This window comes from Lynx rufus, unplaced genomic scaffold (genome assembly GCF_022079265.1).
Source record: "Lynx rufus isolate CCGP_SWC_20201006 ecotype Redwood Valley unplaced genomic scaffold, mLynRuf1.p SCAF_24, whole genome shotgun sequence".
NCBI classification, from domain to species: Eukaryota; Metazoa; Chordata; class Mammalia; order Carnivora; family Felidae; genus Lynx; species Lynx rufus.
The window spans coordinates 1,299,143-1,326,890 of NW_025814839.1; the positions used below are offsets into that span (position 1 = coordinate 1,299,143).

The following is a 27,748-nucleotide window of genomic DNA, read 5'->3' on the forward strand; positions in this document are numbered from 1 at the left end:
TCCAGGGCTGGGCTCTCTCCTCATTGCCTCCCTGCTTACCATGCCTGCTGGTGCCCTGTCCGTCTCCTCCCTGGTTAACATGGGTCCTGGGATCATGAATATGGGGGTTCTGGAAAGCCAAGGCTTTTCTACAGATCAGGGGCCAAGTGCCACGCATGAGGCCCATTGGAAGGTCCGTCCCTGTCTTCCCTGGAGAGGGCCTGGGGGGATGTGCGTATGGGTACATTGGGGGCACAGCGGTCACTCAGACTCCTCACCTGTCTTCCCTCGAAGAAGGGCGTCTGGAGCCGTTTTCCTTTCTTCCGTCTCACTGTGCCAGGCACTGAGGGCTGCCCTGTGGAAAGGAGTAAAATATAACCCTGTCTAACCCGTCACGACTCCAGCGGGGACGGAGATGAAATGGGTGTCTCGCGAGCAGCCCGAGTGGGTGTGATGAGCTTGTCTGAGGGTTCGGCTGCTGGTTGAAGGGGGCTCAGGGCACAGGCAGGCACACAAGTCACACTGCCTTCTCTCGTTGGCCTGGGCTCCAGCTGCACCCTCTTGCTCCAGGCTCAACCAGGAGGAAAGCACGGGGACCCTGTGTCATGCCTAGCAGGTTCACATTCCGTCTGTGAAGCAGACCCGGCCTGCCAAGGGGTCATTTGTCCCTCAGATGTCTGTGCCTGGGTGCTGGGCTGTCTTTCCCTGATGGTGGTAGGCTTAGTGTCTGTGCCTGAGGTCAGCAGCACAGCCAGAAAGCTGCCCAGGCCCAGGGCCCAGCCTGCCTGACCCTGCCGAGCACGTTAACACCACCTAATGGCTAGCTGAGTACCGGGTGGAACTGGGCTAAGCATTTTATGTGCATCGTGTCATTTAAGCCACAAGACAGCCCAACAGGGCAGGTGCTGTTCTCACCTGCTATTTTGCTGTTTTGTGGAAGATAAAATGAAAGATCAAAGAGTTTAAGCAGTTTGACCACAGTCAGAGCTGGGAGGTGGTGGAAAGTCTGGCTGACTCAAAGTCCGCGGTTTTAACAACTGCATTGACTGTCCTTCCCTGGTTAGTACTCAAAATGCTACTCAAAGTCTGCCGCTGCGCCTTGTAAAACATCAAGTAACACACAAAAGTACAAGTAAAAGTTGTCCCAAATTCCATCGATCTGAGATAACCCTCACCAGCACCCAGTGAGCATTATTTCAGACCCTTTATACAAACGCACACATACAGAGTAGTAAGAACTTAAAAAAAAAATGGATCTTAGTCTGCATGCAGTTTTGTTTTGTTTTGTTTTGTTTTTTAGTATTTATTTATTTTGAGAGGAAGAGAGCGTGAGCATGGGAGGGGCAGAGAGAGAAAGAGAGAGAGAGAGAGAGAGAGAGGGAAGGAGAGAGAGAATCCCAAGCAGGCTCCATACTGTCAGTGCAGAGCCTGATGCGGGGCTCAATCCCATGAACTGTGAGATCATGACCTGAGCTGAAACCAAGAGTCAGACACTTAACTGACTGAGCCACCCAGGTGCCCCTGTGTGCAGTTTTAAAATAAAAAGTCAAGTTTAATTTTCTTAAATTTAACTGAAGACAAATCCATTTGTATGTCTTTGAAATGAAATGGAAAGAAATTGCTAAACTTCAGAAACACATTTCTTAACTCACTGAGCCACCCAGGTGCCCCAAATGTTTATTTATTTTTGAGAAACACATTTCTTAATCTTAAATGATAATAAGTAGTTCCTAAAAGTTCCTTAAAGTTAATGGGGAAAAGAGAAAAACTTTTTTTTAAGAGAAAAACTTTTTAAACAGCTTTATTGAGATATAATTCATATACCATACAATTCATTGATTTAAAGTGTGTGATTCAGTGGGGTTTTTTATACTACATTCTTATTTTTTTTAAATTGTAGTCATTATATAACACAAAATTTGCCCTTTCAAACATGTTAAGTGTCCAGTTCTGTGGCATTAGTACATTTATAGTATTGTGGAACCATCTCCTCTCCTATTTCCAAAATGTTCTCATTCCCCAAATAGAAATCCTATAACCAGTACACAATGCCTCCCCAGTTTCCCCCCTCCCCAGCCTCTGGTAAACTTTAGTTAGCTTTCTGAGAGAAAACTTTTGTTTAATTATTTTATTTCATTTTTTAAAATTTACATCCAAATTAGCATAGAGTGCAACAATGATTTCAGGAGTAGATTCCTTAGTGTCCCTTACCCATTTGGCCGTCCCCCCTCCCACACTCCCTCCAGTAACCCTCTGTTCTCCATATTTAAGAGTCTCTTCTGTTTTGCCCCCCTCTCTGTTTTTATATTATTTTTGCTTCCCGTTCCTTGTGTTCATCTGTTCTGTGACTTAAAGTCCTCATATGAGTGAAGTCATATGATATTTGTCTTTCTCTGACTAATTTCGCTTAGCATAATACCCTCTAGTTCCATCCACGTAGTTGCAAATGGCAAGATTTCATTCTTTTTGATTGCTGAGTAATACTCCATTGTGGGGGGGGGTGTATATGTATGTATGTGTGTACACACATACACACACACACACACACACACACACACACACACACCACATCTTCTTTACCCATTCATCCATCGATGGACATTTTGGCTCTTTGCATACTTTGGTTATTGCTGATAGTGCTGCTGTAAACATTGGGGTTCATGTGCCCCTTCGAAACAGCATACCTGTATCCCTTGGATAAATACCTAGTAGTGTCATTGCTGGGTAGTAGGGTAGTTCTATTTTTAAAGTTTTGAGGAACCTCCATATTGTTTTCCAGAGTGGCTGCACCAGTTTGCATTCCCACCAGCAGTGCAAAAGAGATCCTCTTTCTCCACATCCTCACCAACATCTGTTGTTGCCTGAGTTGTTCATTTTAGCCATTCTGACAGGTGTGAGGTGGTACCTCATTGTGGTTTTGATTTGTATTTCCCTGATGATGACGGATGTCGAGCATTTTTTCATGTGTCTGTTAGCCATCTGGATGTCGTCTTTGAAGAAGTGTCTGTTCATGTCTTTTGCCCATTTCTTCACTGGATTATTTGTTTTTTGGGTGTGGAGTTTGATAAGTTCTTTATAGATTTTGGATACTAACCCTTTATCTGATATGTCATTTGCAAATATCTTCCCCCCTTCTGTCAGTTGCCTTTTAGTTTTGCTGATTGTTTCCTTCGCTGTGCAGAAGCTTTTTATTTTGATGAGGTGCCAGTAGTTCATTTTTGCTTTTGTTTCCCTTGCCTCTGGAGACATGTTGAGTAAGAAGTTGCTGCGGCCAAGATCAAAGAGGTTTTGCCTGCTTTCTCTTTGAGGATTTTGTTGGCTTCCTGTCTTACATTTGGTCTTTCATCCATTTTGAGTTTATTTTTGTGTATGGTGTAAGAAAGTGGTCCAGGTTCATTTTTCTGCAAGTCGCTGTCCAGTTTTCCCAGCACCACTTGCTGAAGAGACTGTGTTGATTCCATTGGATATTCTTTCCTGCTTTGTCAAAGATTAATTGGCCATATGTTTGTGGGTCCACTTCTGAGTTCTGCATTCTGTCCCATTGATCTGAGTGTCTGTTTTTGGGCCAGTACCATACTGTCTTGATGATTACAGCTTTGTAATATAGCTTGAAGTCCATGAAAGAAAACTTCTAATAGGTTAGAATCATTTTTTTAAATCAATACACTGTATTTTTAAAAGCAGTTTTAGGTTCACAGCAAAACTGAGAGGATAGTACAGAGAACTCCCATATACTCCCCTGCCCCCACATGCACAGCCACCCCCACTATCAACATCCCCCACCAGAGTGGCACATTTGTCACAATTGATAAACCTATATCAGGACATCATCACCCAAAGTCCATGGTTTGCATTGTGTTGTATATTCTCTGAGTTTTGACGAATGTATAATGATATGTATCCACCTTTATAGTATCATACAGAATAGTTCCACTGCCCTAAAAACCCCTGTGCTCTGACTATTCATCCCTTATTAAGTTTTAAATCTATATAATGAATCAACTTTCATGCCATCCACCTCTGTTTTTCCACTTTCAATTTTTGTTATTATTTGTGTACATTGTCAAGGTTTTTATATTCTAAATTTTTTTTTTCAACGTTTATTTATTTTTGGGACAGAGAGAGACAGAGCATGAACGGGGGAGGGGCAGAGAGAGAGGGAGACACAGAATCGGAAACAGGCTCCAGGCTCCGAGCCATCAGCCCAGAGCCCGACGCGGGGCTCGAACTCACGGACCACGAGATCGTGACCTGGCTGAAGTCGGACGCTTAACCGACTGCGCCACCCAGGCGCCCCAAGGTTTTTATATTCTATTCAAAAACAATAATTGCTCCAATTTCAAAAATATTAATTCAGTATTCACCAGGATTCTTCCATTGATGAACTTATTTTGGTTGGCTGGATTTCAGCATGAAGTAATTTTTTAAGACCTTATGGATGCCTAAGCCTCTAAATTTATGTTACAGAATGTCCATTAACTTTGTACTCAAAGGACAGTTTTGTTGGGTATAAAATTCTGGTTCATAATTTCTTTCTCTCACAACTCTGTAGATATTGCTCCACTGTTTTCTGAAATTGGGTTGCTATGGAGGATTCTAATTCTCAATTCACCTTTCTGCCCCCTTAGTTATATGGTTCTTTCTTTATCCTTTAAGATCAGGACCTTTTTAAAGATGCCTTGGTGTTAATTACACCATCGAGTTTTCCTGGGCCAGTGAATGGCAGTTAATTTGTAGAGCCAAGTTTTGTTTTTGTTTTTGTTTTGTTTTTCAGGGGATTTTCCATTATATATTTGAATACTTTTCCTCCTGTTCTATTATTCTGTTTTCTTCACCAATGTATATGTTGGGTTTTCTTTTGCCTCCTATATCTGTCATTTTTGTCTTATTAGTCTTCTCCATTTAATTTTGTGTGATTTCTTTTTTTTTTTTAATTTTTTTTCAACATTTTTTATTTATTTTTGGGACAGAGAGAGACAGAGCATGAACGGGGGAGGGGCAGAGAGAGAGGGAGACACAGAATCGGAAACAGGCTCCAGGCTCCGAGCCATCAGCCCAGAGCCCGACGCGGGGCTCGAACTCACGGACCGCGAGATCGTGACCTGGCTGAAGTCGGACGCTTAACCGACTGCGCCACCCAGGCGCCCCTAATTTTGTGTGATTTCTTGCAATCCACTCACCACAACTCTCTAGTTGTTTATGCTCTGCTTCATCATTTATTCATTGCTTATTATATGGGGTTTTTTAAAAAAATATGGGGTGCCTGGGTGGCGCAGTCGGTTAAGCGTCTGACTTCAGCCAGGTCACGATCTCGTGGTCCGGGAGTTCGAGCCCCGCGTCGGGCTCTGGGCTGATGGCTCGGAGCCTGGAACCTGTTTCCGATTCTGTGTCTCCCTCTCTCTCTGCCCCTCCCCCGTTCATGCTCTGTCTCTCTCTGTCCCAAAAATAAATAAACGTTGAAAAAAAAAATATGTGATGTATTTATTTTTCTTTCTCATTTTCCCCTGAGCTCCACTAACTCACTTTTCAGCTTTCATCTCTTTCTGTTATCAAACAATTTCTTTTTTTAAAGAAATTTTTTCATTTATTTTTTAAATTTTTAAAATTCTTTTAAATTTTTTAAACTTTTTTTTAAATGTTTATTTATTTGTTTTTGAGAGAGAGAGAGATAGAGTGAGCAGGGGAGGGACAGAGAAAGAGGGAGACAGAATCCCAAGCAGACTCCATGCTGTCAGCACAGAGCCCAATGTGGGGCTTGAACCCATGAACCATGAGATCATGACCTGAGCCGAAATGAAGAGTTGGATGCTTAATCAACTGAGCCACCCAGGTGCCCCTCAGATCATTTCTTTTTAAAATTTCTGTGTGTATTTTTTTCCACTTATCTGACCCTGTCAGTTCTTTTTATTTTTTTATTTAAAAATTTTAAGTTTCTTTATTTTGAGAATGGTAAGGGAAGAAAGGGAGGGAGAGAGAATCCTAAGCAGGAATATGGAGGTTGAACGCATGAAACATGAGATCATGACCTGAGCCAGATGCTTAACAAACTGAGCCACCAAGTGCCTCTGCCCCTACCAGTTCTTAAGAGGTTATAGCTGTAGTTTCTCTGGGTCTGTGAACTGATTTTCTGACGTCTTTCTGTATTTCTCTGGACGATTCCTCATGCTGTGTGCTCTTCATTTGCTCCCCCACCCTTAATGCGATAAGACCCATATGAGTTCCTTTGTGATTATTATTCTTTAACCACCTTCCAAATAGCAGCATGTGAAAATGTGGGAGTGGTCCAGAGCAGATGCACTATGGGCTTACTTACTGTCTGGAAGGCTCTCTGGCCAGAGCTGTTATTTATCTTCTGCCTAGGGATTCGGTCTCTCTCGTGTTTCAGAGTCCACGGTCATAATGGTTGTCAGCAAAGCTCTTTACATCACTGGCTGTCCATGTTATGACCAACCCCTTGCTGCCCCTTTTCTCTCCCCAGCCTCACTTCACTCCCAGTATCTGTTTTAGCTGGAAAATGAGGTTCTGTCATAGAAATGGCCCATTGGTGTGATTTCCCATCAATTCCCACACCAATTCCATCCCACAATGTAAAATCGCATCTCTACATGTGCTCAGTTGTTCACAGCAGCACTAGTCCCATCAGCCTCAAATTGGAAATCACCAAATTCCCATCAACAATGGAATAGTTAAGTCGATTATAGTACATCCACTCAATGAAATACTAGACAGCAATGAGAACAATCTACAGCCACATGCAAAAATTTGGACGAATCACATGAGCATCATGGTCAAAAGAAGCCAGGATCAAAAACACATATAGTATGCTTCTGTATGAAATCACCCAAAGACAACTGGATATTGGCAATTCATTAAAGTACAAAAGAAGCAAATGGCAGGAGAGTGGTTGTCCACAGTTGAGGAGCTATGACTAGAAGGAGACCCATAGGGGACTTCTGGGTTGTTAACTTCCTGTTTCTCGATCCTTGCTGGTCCTACAGTTGTGTTCAGTTTGTGAAAATATATCTGTACTTATGATACATGCATATTTTGTATGTATGTAATACTTCAAATAAAACATTTTTCTTTTGGGGGTGCCTGGGTGGCTCAATCAGTTTAGCACCTGACTTTTGAGGTTGGCTCAGGTCGTGATCTCATGGTTCATGAGTTTGAGCCCCACCTTGGGCTGTGAGTGCAGAGAGCGCAGAGCCTGGTTGGGATTCTCTCTCTCTCCTTCTCTCTCTGCCCCTCCCCTGCTTGTGCTCACTCTCTCTCTCAAAATAAACTTATAAGAAGTTTTTTTCTTTTGAAAAACAAGACAGGCAGATGCGTCCCCTCACCTGGGTGGCATCCACAATCCTATTTCTTCATTCCAGCAGGAGGATCATGGCCATGACTTTCAAGAAGTGATATTTACTTGGGGGTCCAAGGAAGAGGCATGTGTAAGCTGTCAGCATGTTCCTTTCTTCCAGTTCAGACTTCATGGTGTCTGTGGTTTGGGGGAGTAGTGATTGCCTTGTTTCATCAGCCACGAGGACTCCCCTGTCTCTGTAGTTTGTGTTGTTTTCGAGGGAGGACGGTAGAACAGAAATGCTCCTACCCCACCGTCTTCAACAGGAAGTCAGGATGGATTCCCGAACCCACTGGTGAGGGTGTAGCTGTAAAGAAACAGGCCTGACTTTCTTTCTTAACTAAATAAAATGCTGGTCCTTGACGAGACCCCTTTAGAGTGATCAGCTTGAAAGACAACACCCAATGTGGCCAGCACTGAGAGATCACCCGTGGCCATCTCCTGAGTTCGGCTCCTCTCACTGGGAGCTTCCTGAAGGGGTGCAGAGCTCTGAGGGCTTCCAGAGGGGACCCCTGGCGGACACGGGGGACCGCATACCTGCACCAGGGGCTGCTTCAAAGGATAACATTTGCGGGGCGCCTGGGTGGCGCAGTCGGTTAAGCGTCCGACTTCAGCCAGGTCACGATCTCACGGTCCGGGAGTTCGAGCCCCGCGTCAGGCTCTGGGCTGATGGCTCAGAGCCTGGAGCCTGCTTCCGATTCTGTGTCTCCCTCTCTCTCTGCCCCTCCCCCGTTCATGCTCTGTCTCTCTCTGTCCCAAAAATAAACGTTGAAAAAAAAATTTAAAAAAAAAAAAAAAGGATAACATTTGCTTGCCTGTGGAAATTCTGGTTATGAAGTTCATGCTTTATGCTCAGACCTTGTCTGAGGAGTGTGTCTCTTGTCCCTCAGAAGGAGAGCACTCCTGGAAGCACATGATGGTCTCTTGTCACCCTGCTCCTGTCCCACTGAACATCATGGGCACTCGGCTGCAGGGCATGGCCTCATCTCAGCCTTGAACGCCACCCTTTCCTGTGGTCAGTGACTGTGGGGTGGCCTCCGTGCATTCGCACAGCCCCAAAGCCAGCATGTGGCATGACAGTGCTGGGGCACACTAGTGGGAGGTCACTGTGATAGTGTGGCACATTTATGCCTCAGGGCCTTTGCTCGGCTTGCTCTGCAGCACGTCCATGTCTGCTGGGGATACCTCGGGTCCCAGGAAGCCCCCGCTCCTGTCACTGTAAAGCTCCACCTTCCCTGAAGCCTTTCCCTAGTCCCCCCCTCTGCACTGACAAACACCACCCCTGGCTGGTCCACTTTTGTCGTCTTGGGGACACTGGCAACTCTGGAAGGCAGATGATGTTATCCCCATTTGCTGTATGGAGACGCCAAGTCTCAGCAGGCCCCGTCAGTCGTCCTGGGGGACCATGGTCAATCAAGGCATTGTCAGGTTTTGAACTCAGATCCCAGACTGGGGCTCCACCTGCGATGTCCCAGGTCTCGCAGAGGTCTGATCCCTCTGACCTGTTCTTAGTCCCCGTGCACTGATCTCTAACTGTGCGGCACTCTGTTCTTTCCTTCTGTCTGTCTGTGCACCCAACTCTGAGTTCTGGTGTTGCACAGGCAGAAACACGGTCTCTCACCCAGTGGCAGATGGAGCTGTATCCTGAGCGTTCACATGGTCTGCTCATCTCCTGGCCGTCATGGGGCCGGCACCGCTGGTCAGCCCCAGGCTTTGCCCCTAGCTTTGCATGGACACTTGGTCTGACTTGTGCGCAGGCGAGCGCAGGCAGGTCACTTTCCGTGGAGCCTTTAAGATCACCAAAGGTCGGATTGCTCAGACTCCCACAGTTTCTCAAGAACACTTAGGGATTGCATCTGACTTCTTTGTTATCGAGGTGATGCAGTGGGACTCGCCCAAAGTCATTGTGGGTCATCGCATTTGTCCTGTGTTGCAGAAGAGGCCCCCTGAGGCCCCATAGACATCGGTGTGCATGCCACCGTGTCGTGCAGGGCACGATGCTTGACACTTAGCAACTGGCTAAGTTGCCGTTCTGTGACGGGCATCTAGTACCTTCCCAGCAAGGTGATCCTGGGCTTGAAAGAAGACCGCGTGGAAAAGCCTTGGAAGCACGGCCCTTATTGAACCCCATCCTTCCTCTTCTTGTCTCCAGGCCTCATCGCATCGAGCTTCTCCCAAGCATGTGGGTCTGTCTCCTTTGTGTCAGGAAGGTCCCCATATCCAGTGCCTGTCCTACCCTGTCGGCCACTTGAAAGTTGCTCCAGGTGTCGGCTTGGATGTGCTGCCACCTCGCTGATCCCAGTCTCTCGTGGCAGGAGGTGACACTTCAGGGGCTCTGGGGCCATCACCCCTGTCTCCAGTGGCCTCAGCTTCTAGCCAGACTTGAGCAGAGATCTGAGGGCCTCGGGGCAGGTGGGTCTCAGAGCTGAGTGGGGGCAGCCCCCAGCCTCTGCTTTCTCGTCCTGGACAGTGTCAGCTTGGGCTCGAACCCACGGGCCCTCTCAGCTGCAGGCTGCACCCATCTACCTTGAACGAAGGTTAGCAATGCTCTTGAGTGTAAACTCTGGAAAGGTCACCCCCCTCCTCTCTGTGGTAAGTTCAGGGCTTTGGGTTGATGAGGGAGGGGACAGGACCCGGAGGGGGGCGGGGGGCTGTAACAACAAGTGTGTAACAGCAAGTGTTATCCTGTGGCATTTGGACAGGTTGCCTGAGAGAGAAAGTCCCTCCCAGCATGAGGCCTTGCAAATGCAGTGATGTGCGACCCCCACCCAGGAGGGGAAGGAGAGTCAGACAGGGCGCTCACGTGTCTGGTGACATCACTCAGAAGTGTGATGGGGAGCCTCCCTGTCTGCGGTGTTTTGTTGCCCCAGGCTTTGTCTTTTCTATGGCCAGCAAATGTGGGGTGCAGCTTCGTGGGTTATGTAAAGTAGATGACCTCTAATTAGCTAAAAAGATGTTTATTTGGACCGTATTTAAAGCAGTTGGATGCGTGAGAGCTTGTGCTGGGGCTTTGGGCTAACAGTCCCACCTGCGGTGCAGAAGTGAGTAACATAGGGGTCATTTGAGGCTAATAATACAGTGGCCATCTCTGACTTATTTATGTAACACCCCCCACCTCTCAGTCTCTCTCCCTAGGTGGCTTATTAAAGAATTTCTTTCAACCCTACATGCTGATCGTTCCAAGAGTTCTGGTACATTCTTTTCCCCCAATCTCATTACATAGTCAGTAGTTCCTTAGTACCTGGGTGACGCTCAGGCCTCGGACAGATGGTGCCCCAGGGAGGCTGCCTGCCTGGCCAGACCCTCGCTCTTATCATTTACCCAGTGTCACCATGAATCTTCACCGACTGCTGTCCCTGGCGTGGTCCCTCTGAAATGCTATCCTGATTCTGCCACGGTCCATCTTGGAAGCCTTCACTCACCTTCCATTTAGCAGTGTGTAACCTCTCTGGGGGTAACCACAGCAAAGCCCCCACCATCTAGGGGAAGGATTGTGATGGGTAATTCCATTTTCCAGATCACTGAGAGTATGCCTCCAAGCCTTGTTTGTTTGTTTTTACATTTGATTGCTCTCGGTGCACATCTCCATCAAAAGTATTCTTTGTCATCTTAAAGAGAAGCTTCCATGGGTACACTGTTTATTTTTTAAGTAGCCTTACTGAGCTAGAACTGACATGCAATGCAGTCCACCCACTTATCTCACTTATCTCTTCTACTTCCAAGACCTAGGCTGGGTCGGCAGCAGAACAGATGCCAATAAATACTTGCTGGATTGAGCTAAAACCACACTGAGATCACCTCTTTTGGATAAGTCCAGATCTCCTGCCAGGAAGCAGCCGTGCCCTCTGTGTCTGGTGACACGAATGGACCTGATGGCCCCAACACCGAAGGGTCCCAGACTGCTGATTTTTAATTTTTTTTTAACGTTTATTCATTTTTTAAGAGGCAGAGAGAGATAGAGCGTGAGCAGGAGAGGGGCAGAGAGAGAGGCAGACACAGAATCCGAAGCAAGCTCCAGGCTCCGAGCTGTCAGCACGGAGCCCGACGCGGGGCTCGTACTCACGGACCGTGAGATCATGACCTGAGCCGAAGTCAAACACTTAACTGACTGAGCCACCCAGGCGCCCCGCAGACTGCTGATTTTTAAATTTCTCACCTGGGTTTTTCATCCTTTTGTGTGCCCTCCCTCCTTTCCTGTGGCCATCTGCCGTCACCGTGTCTGCCTGCAGCTACTCCAGAGCACGGGGCTGCTCTTGCCGGAACAGCGTGTGAAACGAGAGCACAGTGCTCTTCACGCTTAGGGGGTGTGACACCCTCCCGCCGCCTGGCCCTCACTAGTGGGGTGACAGTCTTTTATTTACCCCACGGCTGATAAGAGTTCACACGTCGTCTACAAGATTGCTTAGCAAACAAGGGAAGTGAAGGCTGGGGAGGTGAGGGAACTTGTTCAAGGTCACACCGTAGGCTCACGGTGGAGTCAAGACCAGGCCCGTCCTCTGTGCTGCTGTGCCCACCAGTCTTGCAGGAAGTGACTCTCCTGCTCTCTCTTTCTCTCCCAGGGGTCCTTGGTGAATTTTGTCATGGTTATTTAAGGAACCTCGCCTAGAAGTCCCAACACGCAGTTCCCCACTGACGGGAAGGCTTGGACTCCAAGATGATTATAAAGGAATATCGGATTCCTCTGCCCATGACCGTGGAGGAGTACCGCATCGCCCAGCTATACATGATACAGGTGGGTCTTGGGGCCAGGGCAGGCCACGCCCGGCATACAGATGGCTCTCGAACACTTGGGTGGGGTGGGGCGGCACTGTGGTCTCCACGGCAGTGTCTGCTCTGTAGGCTCCTGGTAAGTGTCTCAGTTGCCCAGGCGTTGTGGCTTCCCAGCCCGATGCCAGGAACACAGCGGAATGCCGTGGGTGTTTGTGGCATTGGCCTGTCCCGCCAGCCCTGTATTCACGGCGCTGGCAGTGCTGACACTCTTTGCACTTAATACCCAACCTCTCTCTGATTCAGATGTTATCCGTGCGTATAGTCAGCTTGGGCCGCTTTAACAAAGAACACAGACCAGGGGGCTTAAACAACAGACATTTGTTTCTCACGGTTCTGAAGGCTGGAAGCCCAAGGTCAAGTTGCTAACAGAGTTGGTGTCTGGTAAGGGCCCTCCTCCTGGCTTACAGGTGGCCACCTTCTTTCTCACCGTGTCCTCGATGGTGGGTGAGGGGGCAAGGGAGTCCTCTGGAGTCTCTTCTGTAAGGGCACTAATCCCGTTAGGAGGGCTCTGTCCTCATGACCTAGTCACCTCCCAAAGCCTGACCTAGTACTATCGCATTGGAGGTTAGGGGCTTCAGTATGAATGTGGAGGGGGCACAGAAATTCAGTCCATAGCAACCCACTTGACAGACAGGAAGGTGTGAGGTCCAAAGAAGTTAAATGACTTCCCCGGGAGCACCTGGCCAGTCTTCCCATTCTTGGCTCCACACTTTCCTCACTACTCTAGGCTGCAAGACAGTGGCATCTACTATGTGGCTGGTTTACAGAGTCACAGACGAATTTCAGGGTGACAGATTCCTGTGACAAGCCAGAGAATGCCATGCCCCACCCCTCCCACTCCCACACACCCGGAGCCCTACTCAGAGCCTGGCTGACCTGGAGCACAGAACGGGGAGACCCAGGATCTGGTTGCTCGTGGCCTCGATGTGACCAAACTCCTGCTCCTCTGTGGAGGTCCCCCGCCCGGCCACCCCGCCAGCGTCTTGCTCAGCCTCAGTGCCCCAGCCCTTTGCCTGACCTGGCAGCTTTCCTCCCAGTTGGGAGTCTGATTACGAACCAGCTCTCACCTGGCTCTGCTCTTCCGGGCATCAGGATGCCTTGGTGCAGCCCGTGGATCATCGTGTCACATGGTGTCCTACGGTGTCACACAGTGTCACATGGGCCCCTGCTGGCAGAGCTCCACCTCTGCCCCTGGCTTTGCTTGGTGGGTGCTCACCCTTCAACCCGGGTCTGGGGAGTTAGTAACAAGCTCCCTGCGGAGCCCAGGCCCCCAGGCCCTTCTGAGAGGAGCTCTGTGAAGCTACCAGAGTTTGACCAGGTGCCCCCAGCTTGGGGAGCTTGATGACGAAGAGAATGGAAGGTGAACTGGCCTCTCTGGCAGGGGCTGCAGGGGCTGTTGGCTCCATGCGGCTTCAGGAGTGCCACTCGATTCCCTCTTGAACCACTTACCTCGTAATTATTCCTAGAGATCAAGGAGAGAAGGGACTTAGCTCACTCAGCCCCCCAGCTCTGAGCTGTCTGGAAATTGCTCAGCCTATTCAAGGATGCTATTTGTCCTGCGGCTCCCCAATTCCCGTCCCAGCCAAGGGAGCCCAGACCCTGGCAGGCAGCCCCTCCATGTGCCTGTCAGCTGGTGGAGGGCCCATCAGGATCCAGGGACTGACTTTCAGCTCCTAGGACATCCCAAAGCTTTCTTGAGCATGTGACCACCTCCAACTGGGCTCCTTAGAGGCACCTGCCATCCCCACCCCCCTTTATTGAGATAGTTTGTTCTTTTTTTTTTTTAATTTTTTAACGTTTATTTATTTTTGAGAGACAGAGCATGAGCATGAGCATGAGCAGGGGAGGGGCAGAGAGAGAGGGAGACACAGAATCCGAAGCAGGCTGCAGGCTCCGAGCTGTCAGCACAGAGCCCGATGCTGGGCTCAAACCCACAAACCATGAGATCGTGACCTCAGCTGAAGTCAGACACTTAACCAACTGAGCCACCCAGGCGCCCGGTATTTTGTTCTTTTTAAAACATCCTTATGCCTCCAGTTAATGTTAACTATCCCATGGCCTCCTCCACGATACCTGCTATGGGCGCAGGGCCGCCTGTGTGCGTTCACTCATCCAAGCCCTACTGTAACACCTGTCTGTCTCTCAAGGCTGCCCTCCTCTGCTCCTGCCCTGACACTTTCTTACCCGCCACTGGCCCCAGCACTTCTGGGGGCTCCACCCACCGTGGGGGGTGATGGACAAGCATATTATCTCCGTTGTGTGATGGTTTCACAGCTGCGAACATGCGTCAGAGCTCACCAGCTGTATTTTTATGTATGTACGGTTTGTTGCATGCCAGTCGTATCTCAGTAGAGCTCTTAAAACACTAAGTGAAATGCACAGACTTTTCTGTGCTCAGCCTGGGCCGAAGGCTGGGTTCCAGAGGAGAATGTAAAAGTACTTGCTCCTCTCCAGGAGCGCCTTTGGGGAGGTGGGCACACAGGCAGTTTACTGAATACAGGCCGGGAGACAGGGAGCGGATGTTCGTGTGGGCTTAGGGCCGCTGCTCCAAGAGTGCGTCCACTGGGAGCTGGGCCAGTTGAGGAGGATGGATAGGCCCTCAAGGAAGGCAGCTGTGGTTTTGTGGAAAGAAGAGCAAGACTTTAGTTCATTTTCTCCAGACCCTGCTTACCAGCTAGAGTGGCAGCTAGCAACGGGCCTGCCTTCTGCACTCACTAGCCAGCCTCCTCCTCCATGGGGTCATGAACAAGATGGGATGAGCTCGCGTGTCGAGCTGCCTCGTGATGTGCCTGACCAGTGTCCAAACAAAATACATGTTGTTCAAGGCAAGGAAGAGGGAGAAGGAGAAGAGGAGGAGAGGAGGAGGAAGAATAAGAAGAAAAGAAAAAAAGTTGGGCTGGCTGGGAGAGAGCCTTCTGTCATCCATAGAAGTGTTCAGCAGATGCTTGCCTCAGAGGGAGGAATCCGAGGTGGTTTGGCCAGGACCCTGGACAGCTCTGAGAGCTGCCACTTTTACGGGCGTCCTGGAGCATTCTTGGTCTTGGGTCCTTCACCCCTATCATTCGTAGGGTCTGTGCTTTTTCTGCACCAGGCCCCTCCTGTGCAGCCCCCAGGCCCCAGAGATAGAGAGGGGTAGGGAGGTGAAGTTCCCCAACTCAGCCCCAGCCTGGTGGGTAGGGGTCATGGGTGAGGCCTCACCCTGGGCACGTGTATGCCCCTGGGGAGCTGGGCTTATCTCTGCCACCCTAACTCGGTCTCCCTGGGAGGCTCCACAGTGCAGGGAGCCTGGCAGGGATGACTGGCAGGGATGGGGGTGGTGACTTTCGGTGCGAGCAGAGAAGGTCAGCACGTTTCGAGAAGAGCTCTCCTAAGTGGCATGACCGAGAGCCTCAGCTGTGCCAGGGGACTGAGCACCCCCTCAGATGCCATTGTCAGAGGGGAGCCAGGGGTTCAGCCCTTTGGGGTGTTAGCTTCAAAATTGGAGGGGGTGCCCAGACTCAGATGGAACTGGCGATAGTTGAGAGCAGAATCCATTTTTGCTCATTCAGCTAATTTTTTTGTTTATTTATTTTGAGAGAGAGAAAGAGAGAGAGAGCAGAGGTGGGGCAGAGAGAGAGGGAGGGAGAATCCCAAGCAGGCTTCACACTGTCAGCACGGAGCCTGGCACAGGGCTTGATCCCATGGACTGTGAGGTCATGACCTGAGCTGAAATCAAGAGTTGGGCACTCAACTGACTGAGCCACCCAGGCGCCCTCATTCAGCTAATCTTTACTGTGCAGAGACAACAAAGTGCTGTTCAGAGAGTACAGAGCACTGCCAGTCTGGGTCCTGGGGCTCTGCCACTGCTAACAGTGGCCTTTGTGCCCCCAAGTGGCCCATGGTATCCATCCTGCATGAGTGACCATAACGGCTTGCTCAGCTGGTTGGCCAGTGTCCCCCCAAATTCATGTCCATCCAGATGTTAGACCGTGACCTTATCTAAGGACAAGACAGAATGGGCCCTAAATTGAATGGCTTATTGTCCCTATAATTATGAAGAGGAGAGGACAGAAAGAGACACAGTGATGTGACGGTGGAGGCAGAGAGCCGAGTGATGCGGCCACAAGACCAGGAACGCCTGGGGCCCTGGGGTCTGGAGGAAGCCAAGAAGGAGCCCCCCTAGAGCCTTGGGAGTGGACATGGTGGCTTTCCCTGGCTAGGAGTCTGAGGACAGCTCAGGCCGGGTCACCCACTGAGGCCGGATGGGACCTTCCCTACCCCTGCTCCTTGTCCCTCCCTGCCTCTTCTCCACCCTCAGCTCCCTGGCAGGCTGGGCCTTCAGAGACTGCTTGTGGCCCTGGCTCCTGTGACCTGTGTGTCCCCTTCACACTGAGTCACCACAAACCCTAGATGTGTTCGTTTCCTGGGGGGGGGGGGCGCTTAAAACAAGAAACATGTATTCTCTCTCGCTTCTGGAGGCCAGAAGTCTGAAATCAAGGTGTCCGCAGAGCCTGCTCCCTTTGGAAGGCCCTCTCTCCCTCTGAGGATTCTGCCTTGCTCCCCTCCAGCCTCTGGTGGCGGCCAGCTTCATTGGCTAGTGGCTACATCCCTTTAGTCTGTCTTTTAAGGACATGGTCCTTGGATTTAGGACCCACCTTAATCCGGTGTGACTTCATCTTAATGAATTATATCTGCAAAGATGCTATTTCCAAATAAAACCACATTCCTTTTTTTTTTTTTAAGTTGCTTTCTTTGTTTTCTTTTCTTTTTTTTTAAGTTTCTTTATTTTGAGAGAGAGAGATTCAGAGAGGGTTGAGCAGAGCGAGAGGGAGTAACAGAGGATCCAAAGTGGTCTCTGCGCTGACAGCCATGAGTCCAACGCGGGGCTCGAATTCATGAACGGCGAGATCACGATCTGAGACAAAGTCAGACGCTTAACCGACTGAGCCACCCCAGGCGACCATAAAGCCACATTCTAAGGTTCTGGGTGGATGTGAATTTTGGGGGGCCCTTTAGCCCACTACATCAGGCCTTAGACAGATAGGTAGCCCCATCTCCCCTTATAGTTTTGGAAATTGAGACCAGAGAGAAGTGACTTGTCCAGGATGAGAGGCAACTGGTCACAGAGTTGGGACTAGAACCCATTTATTTGCTCAATAAGTACCAAGTACCTGCCTTATGCCAAGGTGTCTTCATGCTGTGGACTGAACAGGTCCCAGAGTCCAACAGGATCTCGAGTACAGGTTGAGCTCTGCCACTTGAAGCTGTGTACCTTGAACAAGTCATTCCACGTCTCTTAGCCTCCACCTTCCCTTCTGCAAACTGGGAACAGTAGCAGCACTCAGCCTTTCTCAAGGGGTTGTGGCACTACCTAAAGGGAGACGTGCACGCAGAGCACATGGCACAACCATAACGAGTGAAGCCACCACGAAGCATGAGCTTACAAAGTGTCTGGGAAATGGTCGCTGCTTTCATTACAGAATCTGGGCCGCATTCCGTGGGCTCCTTTGAAGAGCAAGGGATGGCGTATCCCCGCTGACCCCATCTGTGCCCTCCGCCAGGGTCCTTTCTATTTTTTTTTTTATGAAGGGGACTCAGCTGCTCTGGGCCGTGGAGATATGGCATGTCTTTGTACCCCAGGGGTGAGACTGTGTTCTTGGGAGCGCCTGTGTGTGTGTGTGTGTGTGTGCGCGCATGTGCACACCTGCTATTCAGGAAGCTGACCGAAGGTGGCCGCGGTGATGCCATCATGTCACCATGGAAACAGATGCTGGGCTTAAAGTCACCAGGACCTTGACCATGAATGAGGCTTTCTGCATAAGTAGAAACCTGAGCTTTTGGACACTGGGAAGAACATTTGGGGCAGAGAGACATTTAGAGGTGACCCAGGAGTCCTCTCTCTCAGGCAGCGCCACTGAGGCCCCTTCCCACTTCCCGTGTTTGATCTCTCTGAAATCTTAGTGAGTATAGACACAGGATTGGTTTCTGTTTGTTTGTTTTGTTTTATGCCAGCTTTATTGAGGTGTGAGTCCCACACCACACAGTTCACACATTTGAAGGGTACAGTTTAGGGATTTTTCGCATATTCACAGGGTTGTCAAACCATCACCATGATTTTAGAGTATTGTCATCACCCCAAGAAGTCACTCTCCAGCCCCCCACCCCCACCCCCATCCCTAGGCAACCAGTAATCTGCCTTCTGTCTGTACAGATTTGCCTGTACTGGACATTTCGTGTCGATGGGATCGTACACTATGTGGACTTTTGTGTCGGGCTTCTTACGCATCGTTCTCAGGGTTCATCCACGTCGTAACAGGTTTCGGCCCTTCATTCCTTTTTATGGCCGACTCTTACTCCATTGTGTGGGTATAATTTCTCTATCCATTTTTCAGATCACGGACATTGGGTTGCTTCCACCTTTTGGCTCTTGTGACTAATGCTGCGGTGAACATTCAAGCACACGTTTCTGTGTGGACATGTTCTCCTTCTCCTGGATGTTTACCTAGCAGTGGAATTGCTGGGTCATACGGCAGTTCTATGTTGAGCTTTTTGAAGAACCGCCAAATTGTTTTCCGCGGCTGCTGTACCGTTTTATATTCCCACCAGCAATGCGTGAGGGTTCCAATTTCTCCACATCCTCACAACACTTGTTATGGTCTGTCTTTGTAGCCATCCTAGTGGGTCTGAAGTAGTAACTTGTAGTTTTGATCTACCTCTCCCCAGTGGCTAGTGATGTTGAGTATCTTTTCATGTGCTTGTTGGCCATTGATGTACTTCTTTGGAGGTATGCCTGTTCAAGTCCTTTGCCCATTTTTGAATTGGATTGTATCTTTGTTGTTGAGTTGCAGTAGTTCTTTATATATTTTAAATACAAGTCCCTTATCCGATACATTATTTACAAGAACTTTCTCTGTGGGTTGTCTTTTCATTATCTTCATAGTATCCTTTGATGCACAAAAGTTTAAAAATTTATATGAAGTCCAATTTATCTATTTTTTCTTTGGCTGTTTGTACTTTGGGTACCCTATTTAAAAAAAAAAAACATTGTCAAATCTGAGGTCATGAAGGTTTACTCCTGTGATTTCTTCTAAGAGTTGTGTAGTTTAAGCTCTTACATTTAGGTTTTTGATCCATTTTGAGTTAATCTTTATATATGATGTGAGGTAGGGGTCCAACTTCATTGTTTTACATGTGGATATCCAATTATCCCACCAGTATACTGGGACATTTTGAAAAGACTTCGTTCCTTCATTGAATGATCTCAGCACTCTGGTTGAAAATCAAAACATATAGTATATGTGGGTTTATTTGTAGACTTTCAGCCCTATTCTTTAGATCTATCCTATGCCAGTACTACATTGTTTTGATTACTGTAATTTTGTAGCAAGATTTTCTGAAAAAAAATATAATGTTTATTTATTTTTGAGAGAGAAAGAGTGTGGTGAACAGGGGAGGGCAGAGAGAGAGGGACACAGAGAATCTGAAACAGGCTCCAGGCTCTAAGCTGTCAGTACAGAGCCCGACGTGGGGCTCAAACCCATGAATCGTGAGATCATGACCTGAGCCAAAGTTGGATGCTTAACCAACTGAGCCACCCAGGCGTGCCTATGGCAAGATTTTTTGTAGCAGGGTGCCTGGGTGGCTCAGTCTGTTAAGCGTTCAGTTCTTGATTTTGGCTCAGGTCATGATCTCATGATTTGGGAGATCAAGCCCTGTGTCAGGCTCTGCACTGACAATGCGGAGTCTGCTTGGGATTCTCACTCTCCTCTCTCTGCACCTCCCCTACTTGTGCGCTCTCTCTCTCTCTCTCTCGCTCTGTCTCTCAAAATAAATAACTTTAAAAAAAAGATTTTGTGTAGGAAAATGTAAATGTTCCAACTTTGCTTTGCTTTGTTTTCGAGATTGTTTTGGCTATTTGAGATCCTTCTCTGATCCTTCCTGATTTTATGATCAGTTTTTCCACATCTACCAGAAAGGCCACTGGGGATTTTGACAGGGATTGCACTGGATCTGTAGAATGCTTTGGGGAATATTGACCTCTTAACAATATTAAATCTTCCAATGCATGAACACAGATGTCTTTCCATTTACTTAGGTTTTTACTTTCTTTTGGCAATGTATTATAGTTTCAGTATCTGAGTGCTTCACCTTCATTACATTTATCCAAGATATTTTATTCTTTTGTATGTTCTTGTCAGTGGAAATGATTGCTTAATTTCCTTTTTGCATTGCTTATTTTTGTGTGTTGATTTTGTATCCTGCAACTTTGCTGAATTCATTTACTTTGTCTAACAGGTTTGGAGGTGGGGAAGATCCTTTAGGATTTTCCGTATATAAGATTATGTCCTTGGCAGATTGAGGTGGTTTTATTTCTTCCTTTCCAATTTGAGTGCCTCTGATTGTTTCTTTTTCTTGGCTAATGTCTTGGGCTAGAACTTCCAGTACAGTGTTGAATAGAACCTAGAGAGCGGGCATCCTCAACTTGTTCCTGATGCTGGGAACACTTTTAGTCCTGGGACTGACGGGAGCCAGAAGGGAGGAGTTTGCACAGGCAGTGCTAGAGCTCACAGGGAGACCATGGCCTGTTGAGTCTCCTGTAGGAGTACAGGGGCATGTGGAGTCTGGGCCTGGATCTGGGAGTCCTAAAGCGACACAGAAGAAGCCAGCCTGGTTGGCCAAAGCCCCTCCTCCTCTCAGCACCCCTGGGCCTGGTCTCCTGGGCCCCTTCCCTTCTGCAGAGTGCTCTGGCTCCAACACATGGTGAATGCTTTTGTCCCTGTAGAAGAAGAGCCGTAACGAGACGTATGGCCAAGGTAGCGGAGTGGAGATCTTGGAGAACCGTCCGTACACGGATGGCCCCGGCGGCTCTGGACAGTACACGCACAAGGTGTACCATGTGGGCATGCACATCCCCAGCTGGTTCCGTTCCATCCTGCCCAAAGCGGCCCTGAGGGTGGTGGAGGAGTCCTGGAATGCCTACCCCTACACCCGAACCAGGTGAGCCTTTCCCCACACCCTGCGCCACCCTCTGGTGGGGAAGGAACCCCGGGGGTGGCCCTCTAAGCAGGCTCACCCTCCCTCCAAGAGGCTCAGACTCCTGGGGAGCTAAGTCTCCATTCCAGGGATCTCCATCCTCAGAGAACAGGCAGGAAAGGGGAGGGTGTCCCCCTTGTTACTGCACCTTCCCAGGAAGGCCGGGAAAGCATGAGTCAGGTGAGGGCCACCTGAGATCCCTTTGCCATCTAGGAAGGCTCAGGGAATACAAACTCACGTTAATGATCACCTGGGAATGCGGGGCCACTAACCAACCAGCTAGGAAGAAACATGAACCAAGGGTAGACCAGATGGCCCAGAGATTCTCTCTGACCCTGAGACCTTCAGCACCTGCAGCAGTGCGTTCTTATTTTCCACTTTGAACAGGGCTTCCTTTGGATTCCCCAAGAAGGGAGGCTCTTCACTCCGTGCTCCCCCCCCACCCAGTGTAGCTGAGTGTAACAGATAGGGGGCTGCTCCCAGCTGGCCACCCACTTGCTATGCAAGTGGAGTCCCCACAAGTCTCCTGGGGCTTCATTCTCCCCACTAAATGAGGACCTGGGGCTTATCAGAGGGTCCACCGAGGTTATTCGTCTTCCCAGAAGTACTATCCTCCTCTGAGCTCATGTCCAGCCAAGAGAAAGGGGTGTGGCCTTGTCGTCAGACCTGGTGGCTTGGGGGGTAAGGGGTTGGGGAGGTGTCACAGAGTGCTAATTTAGATTCAGCCTACTGGGTTCATGCCACATGCTTGTGGTATGTCTGTGTGTCTATGGCCATCCATGCCTTACACACATGAACAATGGCCATAGGGCTTCTGGAAGCTTCCTCCGATGTTTCCGTCCCCCTCCCCCCAAACACATTCCCCCCCTCCAGCCTGGCCTTGGCCTGGACAAGGAGAGGTCCAGGAGGTGGACAGACAGGCAAGTCTCAGCCACCACCCCCACCCTTTTTCCCTCTCCTGCCCAGTGGGGTCCCACAGGCCCTGACCCACCCCTGCAGGCACCAGTCCTGATGTATGCTTTCCTCCCCACAGGTTCACGTGCCCCTTTGTGGAGAAATTCTCCATCGACATCGAAACCTTTTATAAAACCGATGCTGGAGAAAACCCTAATGTGTTCAGCCTGTCTCCTGTGGAGAAGAGCCAGCTGACAATCGGTAACCACCGCTACAGCGCTCCCCGCCTGGGAAGGGCAGGAGCCCAGCAGGGCCACTTTCCAGGGTCCCTGCCTACATGTCCCTTGGCTCTCTGCCCCTTGTCTCCAGGCCTGAAAGCCTCCAGACTGGCTCCTGTCCTGGGCAGGGAGGTCATAGTCCCAGCAAGCATGAGGGCACAGGGATGGCAGGATCAGACTCCTTGGCCCCATTTTCCTGACGTGCACATTGAGGCTCAGTGCCTTTCCCACTCAAGCCCCTTCCCTCAATCCCTTCCAGGTGTGCTCCTCCCCTGGAGGGCGCGTGTGTGCTCAGGGGGCCATCTCAGGCTGGCGGCTGTGTGTGGGTGCAGCCTGTGGGGGCTCTGGCACACTGCAGGGCCTGTGTCCCCTTGACGGTGAGTGGCCTCTCCAGCTGACTGTACGTGAGGAAACAGCCCGTCTGTTAACTTAAGAGAGGCCTGAGATCAGGATTTGCATGTGAAATCTTCCAATTCCTAAGTAAACTTAGTAAACTGGCCAAAGAAACCACATCTGTGGGCCGCCTGCAGCTCAGCAGCCACTGGTCTGCAACCGGTGGGTTCCAGGCTCTGCGGGGCAAGCCACCACGGAGGTGCTTCAGGCAGGTGCGTGGCCAGGTTAGAGAGCTGCATTCCAGGCCGTGTGGGGTGAGCCGCCATGGAGGCAGGCGCATGGCCGGCGTTAGACAGATGGCTCCCAGCACCACAGGGTCCTACTCTCAGGCAGCCTCTGATGGGCACGAAGGGCTTCTCCCCGGGACCCCCTCACCCGGCTCCCTCCCTCCTGCTGGAGTTTTCAGGCCCCATGGGGCTTTGGGAGCTCTATCAGTGTGAACAGGCTGCCGTAATGTACCGCAGGCTGGGGGGATAAACACAGAAGTTTAGTGTCTCGCTAAAGTCTGAGGTCAGAGTGTGAGCAGGCTTGTCTCCTTCTGGAGTCACTGAGGGAGAATCTGTGCATGCCCTTCCCCTAGCTTCTGGTGGCTCCTGGCAGTTTCTGGCATTCCTTGGCATATAAATACATCACCCTAATCTCTCCCTCATCCTCACGTGGCGCTCTCCCCGTGTGCTTGTCTGTGTCCAAATTTCCCCTTTTTAGAAGCAGATTAGTCATAGTGGAGTAGAGCCTACCCTAATGACCTCATTTTAATTTGGTTCCTTCTTTAAAGGCCTTATCTCCAAATAAGGTCACGTTCTGAGGAACTGGAGGGTTAGGACTCCAACATACGAATTTGTAGGGGACACATTCGACCCACAACAGGAGGGATGGACCCCGCATGATACAGGCCTTCTGCCAGCTCAGGTGCAGCCAGCCTCAGACAAGGCCTGAGCTCCATGGGCTGCCTCCGGAGGCCACCTGCTGTGATTCCTAAGTCTCTGTGATATGACTCATCCATGTCCCGGCCTGCCCCTTGGCCTTTGCCTGTCCGCGCAGGCGGCGCATGTGGTCTGCTCCACGAAGGATGTCTGTCCCTCCCCCGAAAGCCCCTGCCCCTGGGGAGCTCCTGACCCCTTGCTGATTTCCGTGGAGTCCACGTCTGTGCCTGCAAACCACCACGTGGATTCAGTGCGGGCCAGCAAGCAGGGGAGACGAGACAGAGCGTGGCCAGGGCAGAGCCCGCCGGGTGCCATCATCCCCATGCATCCCGAAAAGGGCCTCTCTGAGCCACAAACTCTCTTCTGGGGTTTATGTACCCCAAGTGTGTACCCAGTCCTCTGTAACACATGCATGCCTTGGGAGCCCGCACAGCAGGGAGAGACTTGGGACAAGAGGTGGCATGGCCCAGGCCCTGCCCCGAGTTGCTGCTGTTCCTCTTGGATCCATACCCCACACCCAGCCAGGTCCCACCGCCCCCAGTCCTGTTTCCCCAGCACCCAGCCCTGTGGCATCCACTACCTGCTCTCAGGACCGACACCTCCTGCCGATCTCCTCCCTTCTGACCTAAGAGGGGCTCCTACCCGGCCAGCCTGCCTTAAAGCCGCTACGTGTATATATAAGGAGAATACAGCGCCATTTCCCCTCAGGGTACCGTGTGGGTGCCCAGCCTGGTGAGAGAAGGACGCATCCCCATCCCCTCCCCTGATACAGACATTCTAGTGGCCCCCCAAACTCTCCCCATCCCTTGCTGCTGGAACCTTCTCGGCTTCACTGCTTTGCTCCTGTAGCTGAAATGCCACCTTTTCTGGGAATCTCTTCCCGGCCTTCCCTTCTGTTTCCCTGCCCCCCGGCAGCCACCACCCTGTCCCACATCCTCCGTGGAAACTCATCTCCCCGTGCCTCCTAAGCTCATCATCTAATTTGTCTGCTTAGGCAAGTGGTAGAGTCATGGGAGGACACAGGCCCTGAGGTCAGGAGAGCCCAAGGTCAGAGTGGCCCAGAGCAGCATCCCCAATCCCAGGTCCGGCCTATGGCACAGGAGGCCCAGAGGCCTATGAGGACTTGAGCGGGGAGGGCAGAGACACAGGGGACGGGACTGAACAGGGAGGGGCGGGCTGGAGGTTGGGCAGAAGTGGCCACCGGCGGGCTCTCCCCCACAGACTTCATCGACATTGTCAAGGACCCCGTACCCCCCAGTGAGTATAAGACAGAAGAGGACCCCAAGCTATTCCACTCGATCAAGACACAGCGGGGGCCGCTGTCTGACAACTGGATCGAAGAGTACAAGCAGCAGGTTTTCCCCATCATGTGCGCCTACAAGCTCTGTAAGGTCGAGTTCCGCTACTGGGGCATGCAGTCCAAGATCGAGAGGTTCATCCACGACACGGGTGAGCTCACCGGTGCCCGCCGCCTCCCTCCGCGTCCGGGGCAGGTCCCTCCTCCTCCCAGAAGCTGACCCAGAGCCCATGCGCAGCTTCCTGCCCGGTTTATCTTGGCTGCTTGCCGAGCACCTATAGATGACAAGCGGCGTCCCCGGGCCCTGCCCCCAGACACTCTTGACTGGCTTGTGTTTGTAGCATATAGTGCCAACCCCCTGAGGAGGAGCAGCCCCAGGAGACAGCCTCCCTGCTCTTACCTGCACCTCTTACCCCAGGTCCCAGCTCTGCCTCCCCTATGGGCTGGACGTTCCAGGCACAGAGGGCCTTGGACGCCGTGGTGCCCTCACAGTGTGGAGCCCGGCCTGGAGCAGGTGTCCAGGGAACAGGTGGACCAGCAGGACCAACCTGGGGCTCCTGGCCCAGCTAGAGCTGACCCGGGTTCCTCCCTCCCCTAGCACCCCCAGCTCCCTACCTGCCCCCCCGCCCCTACCCAGGTCATGGCATGAGATCAGTGCCAAGGGCCTGGCCCAGCCCAAGCTCATGAGCCTGGAGTAGCACCTGGACAGACATCTTTTGACTCCAAGGCCTAGGGTTTTGGTTCAGATATGAATCTTTGGAACAGATGTCCCACACTGTTGATGATATGCTTCACATGTGCCGTAACAGCTCACAATGACCTGTGAGGATAGCCATGTCACCCGTCCGTTTGTAGAGGAGGAAGCAGAGACCCAGTGCTGGGTCTCACCCCAGATCTCCCTTCCTAGCTACCCTGGATCTGAACTGATATTCTCATAGCAGTGGGGCCGTGGCTTCTCATCAGATGGTCTGTTGAGTGTGGGACCCAAGGATACTATGCCTGAGGCCATCGCCAGGACCTGGAGGACATAGTCTTGGCTGAAGGAGGGCAGAGGGTGAAGGGATCTGGGAAGTATTTCTGGGGAGGCAGAGCGGCCTGAGCCAGGAGGAATGGTCACCATAGAGCTGCCTGAGGACATGACATGGGTTGACCACTTGGAAAGCCGCTCTACTTTCTTTAGGAGAGTGGAAGATGCATGCCTTGAGACCCAGTGATGTCCCTCCCAGGTTTGCCCCTTGGAGAGACTCTTATACACATTCCAGAATGTTCAGAGCAGCAGATTTGTAAAAGCCAAGTGGACAAACAATGAAAGTGAGCCAAAGGCCCAATGGCAAAAGAAGGAATAAATGAAATGTGGTATTTCAAACAAATAAACACCATGCAGCAACGAACCTGAAACTCACCCAAAACAGCAGGCGGCAGGAAAATACATGCAGCTTGACACATACATGTAAAAATGTCAATAACCTGCAAACCAACCCAACCTATCGTGTAGAAAAACACACCTGTGTGCTCCAACCAGAAAGAAAAGCAAATAAACACAGAGTTGAGGCTGGACTGGGCAGGGGGAGAATGCGTCCAGGAGGGCCAGCCAAGGGCTCCCTGTTACTGGTCATGTCTGCTCCCTCACTGGGTAGTGTGGGTAAGGATGCTCTATTTCTTCTTAATGTTTTCTTAACGAGCTTTATTGAGGCCTAATTTTACACACCATACACTTCACCCCTTGCAAGAGGACAGTTCTATAAGTGGCAGTATATTCAGAGTCGTGCACACTGTTCTAGAACATTCCATCACCTCAGTCTTTCGTTCCTGTTCACAGTCACCCCCACTCCCACCCCCAGCCCAAGGCAACCCCCATCTGCCTTCTGTCCCTAAAGTTCTTTTATTATCCTTTCTACCTTGAAAGCTCTTACTTTCGTTATTTTACACGCATGATATATTCTTCTGTATCTTTATCTTCTTTTGTGTCTTATTTTATGTGTATATATGTTCTACTTATAAGAAAAAGGACCAACCCACTTTGAACTGGAACTTGATTTCCATGTGGAAATTGGACAGGAAAAGTGTATAGGTACCAACCGAGACAGAAAACTGGCAGGAATCCCCCCTCCGTCTCCCCTTGGGGCAGGAATCCCCCCAAAATTCAGTGTGGCTTCTGAGCAGGCACATTCCCTTAGGAGGCACCCCTGCTCTAGTTATACAACCACCGTGAGCTTGTGGGGTCATCTGTGAGCCATTTGCAAATGGGGAAACTGAGGCACAGGGTAGGGAGGGCAGTGATTTGCCCACGGCCACACGGTGGGGATGACCTTGGGTTGCCTCCCAGCCCCGAGCCCGGCCCTGGGGGCTGACAGTGCCCGTGTCTCCTGTCTCTCCCCTCCCCCTGCCGCTGCCCGGGACCAGGCCTGCGGAAGGTGATGGTCAGGGCCCACCGGCAGGCCTGGTGCTGGCAGGACGAATGGTACGGGCTCAACATGGAGAACATCCGGGAGCTGGAGAAGGAGGCACAGCTCATGCTGTCCCGCAAGATGGCCCGGTTCAATGAGGATGACGAGGAGGCTGTGCAGCTGGCCAAGGACGAAGCCATCCAGGTCCAGGTCGCTGGGGAGCCCGCCCAGCCCAGCAGCAGCAGCAGCAGCAGCGGGGAACCCCTGGCGGGCCGGGGTCTCAAAAAGCAGTGGTCCACATCCTCCAAGTCTTCGAGGTCGTCCAAGCGGGGAGGTGAGTGCCGTAGCTCCGCCTTTTACCACCCCGGCAACAGCCGTCACCCCCGCTCCGGGCAGCCCCTTGCCATCCACCGTCAGAGAATTCTGGCTCCTCCCGGGGACTCTTGCCCCCAGACCTTGTGGGCCAC

The 27,748-nt window shown here is 50.7% G+C and overlaps 1 protein-coding gene across 10 annotated transcripts in view; it reads left to right on the plus strand.

Annotated features, from left to right (window-relative positions):
• The window catches only part of PITPNM2 (phosphatidylinositol transfer protein membrane associated 2), a 145,348-nt gene that overhangs the window by 98,480 nt on the left and 19,120 nt on the right, over positions 1-27,748 (plus strand). For all 10 annotated transcript variants that reach the window (XM_047088217.1, XM_047088218.1, XM_047088221.1 and 7 more), the window contains exons 3-7: positions 11,887-12,059; positions 20,859-21,073; positions 22,143-22,264; positions 24,819-25,046; positions 27,298-27,615. In XM_047088217.1, the coding sequence (XP_046944173.1) occupies positions 11,982-12,059; positions 20,859-21,073; positions 22,143-22,264; positions 24,819-25,046; positions 27,298-27,615 (961 nt within the window). In that variant the 5' untranslated portion in view covers positions 11,887-11,981. The remainder of the gene's footprint in view (positions 1-11,886; positions 12,060-20,858; positions 21,074-22,142; positions 22,265-24,818; positions 25,047-27,297; positions 27,616-27,748) is intronic.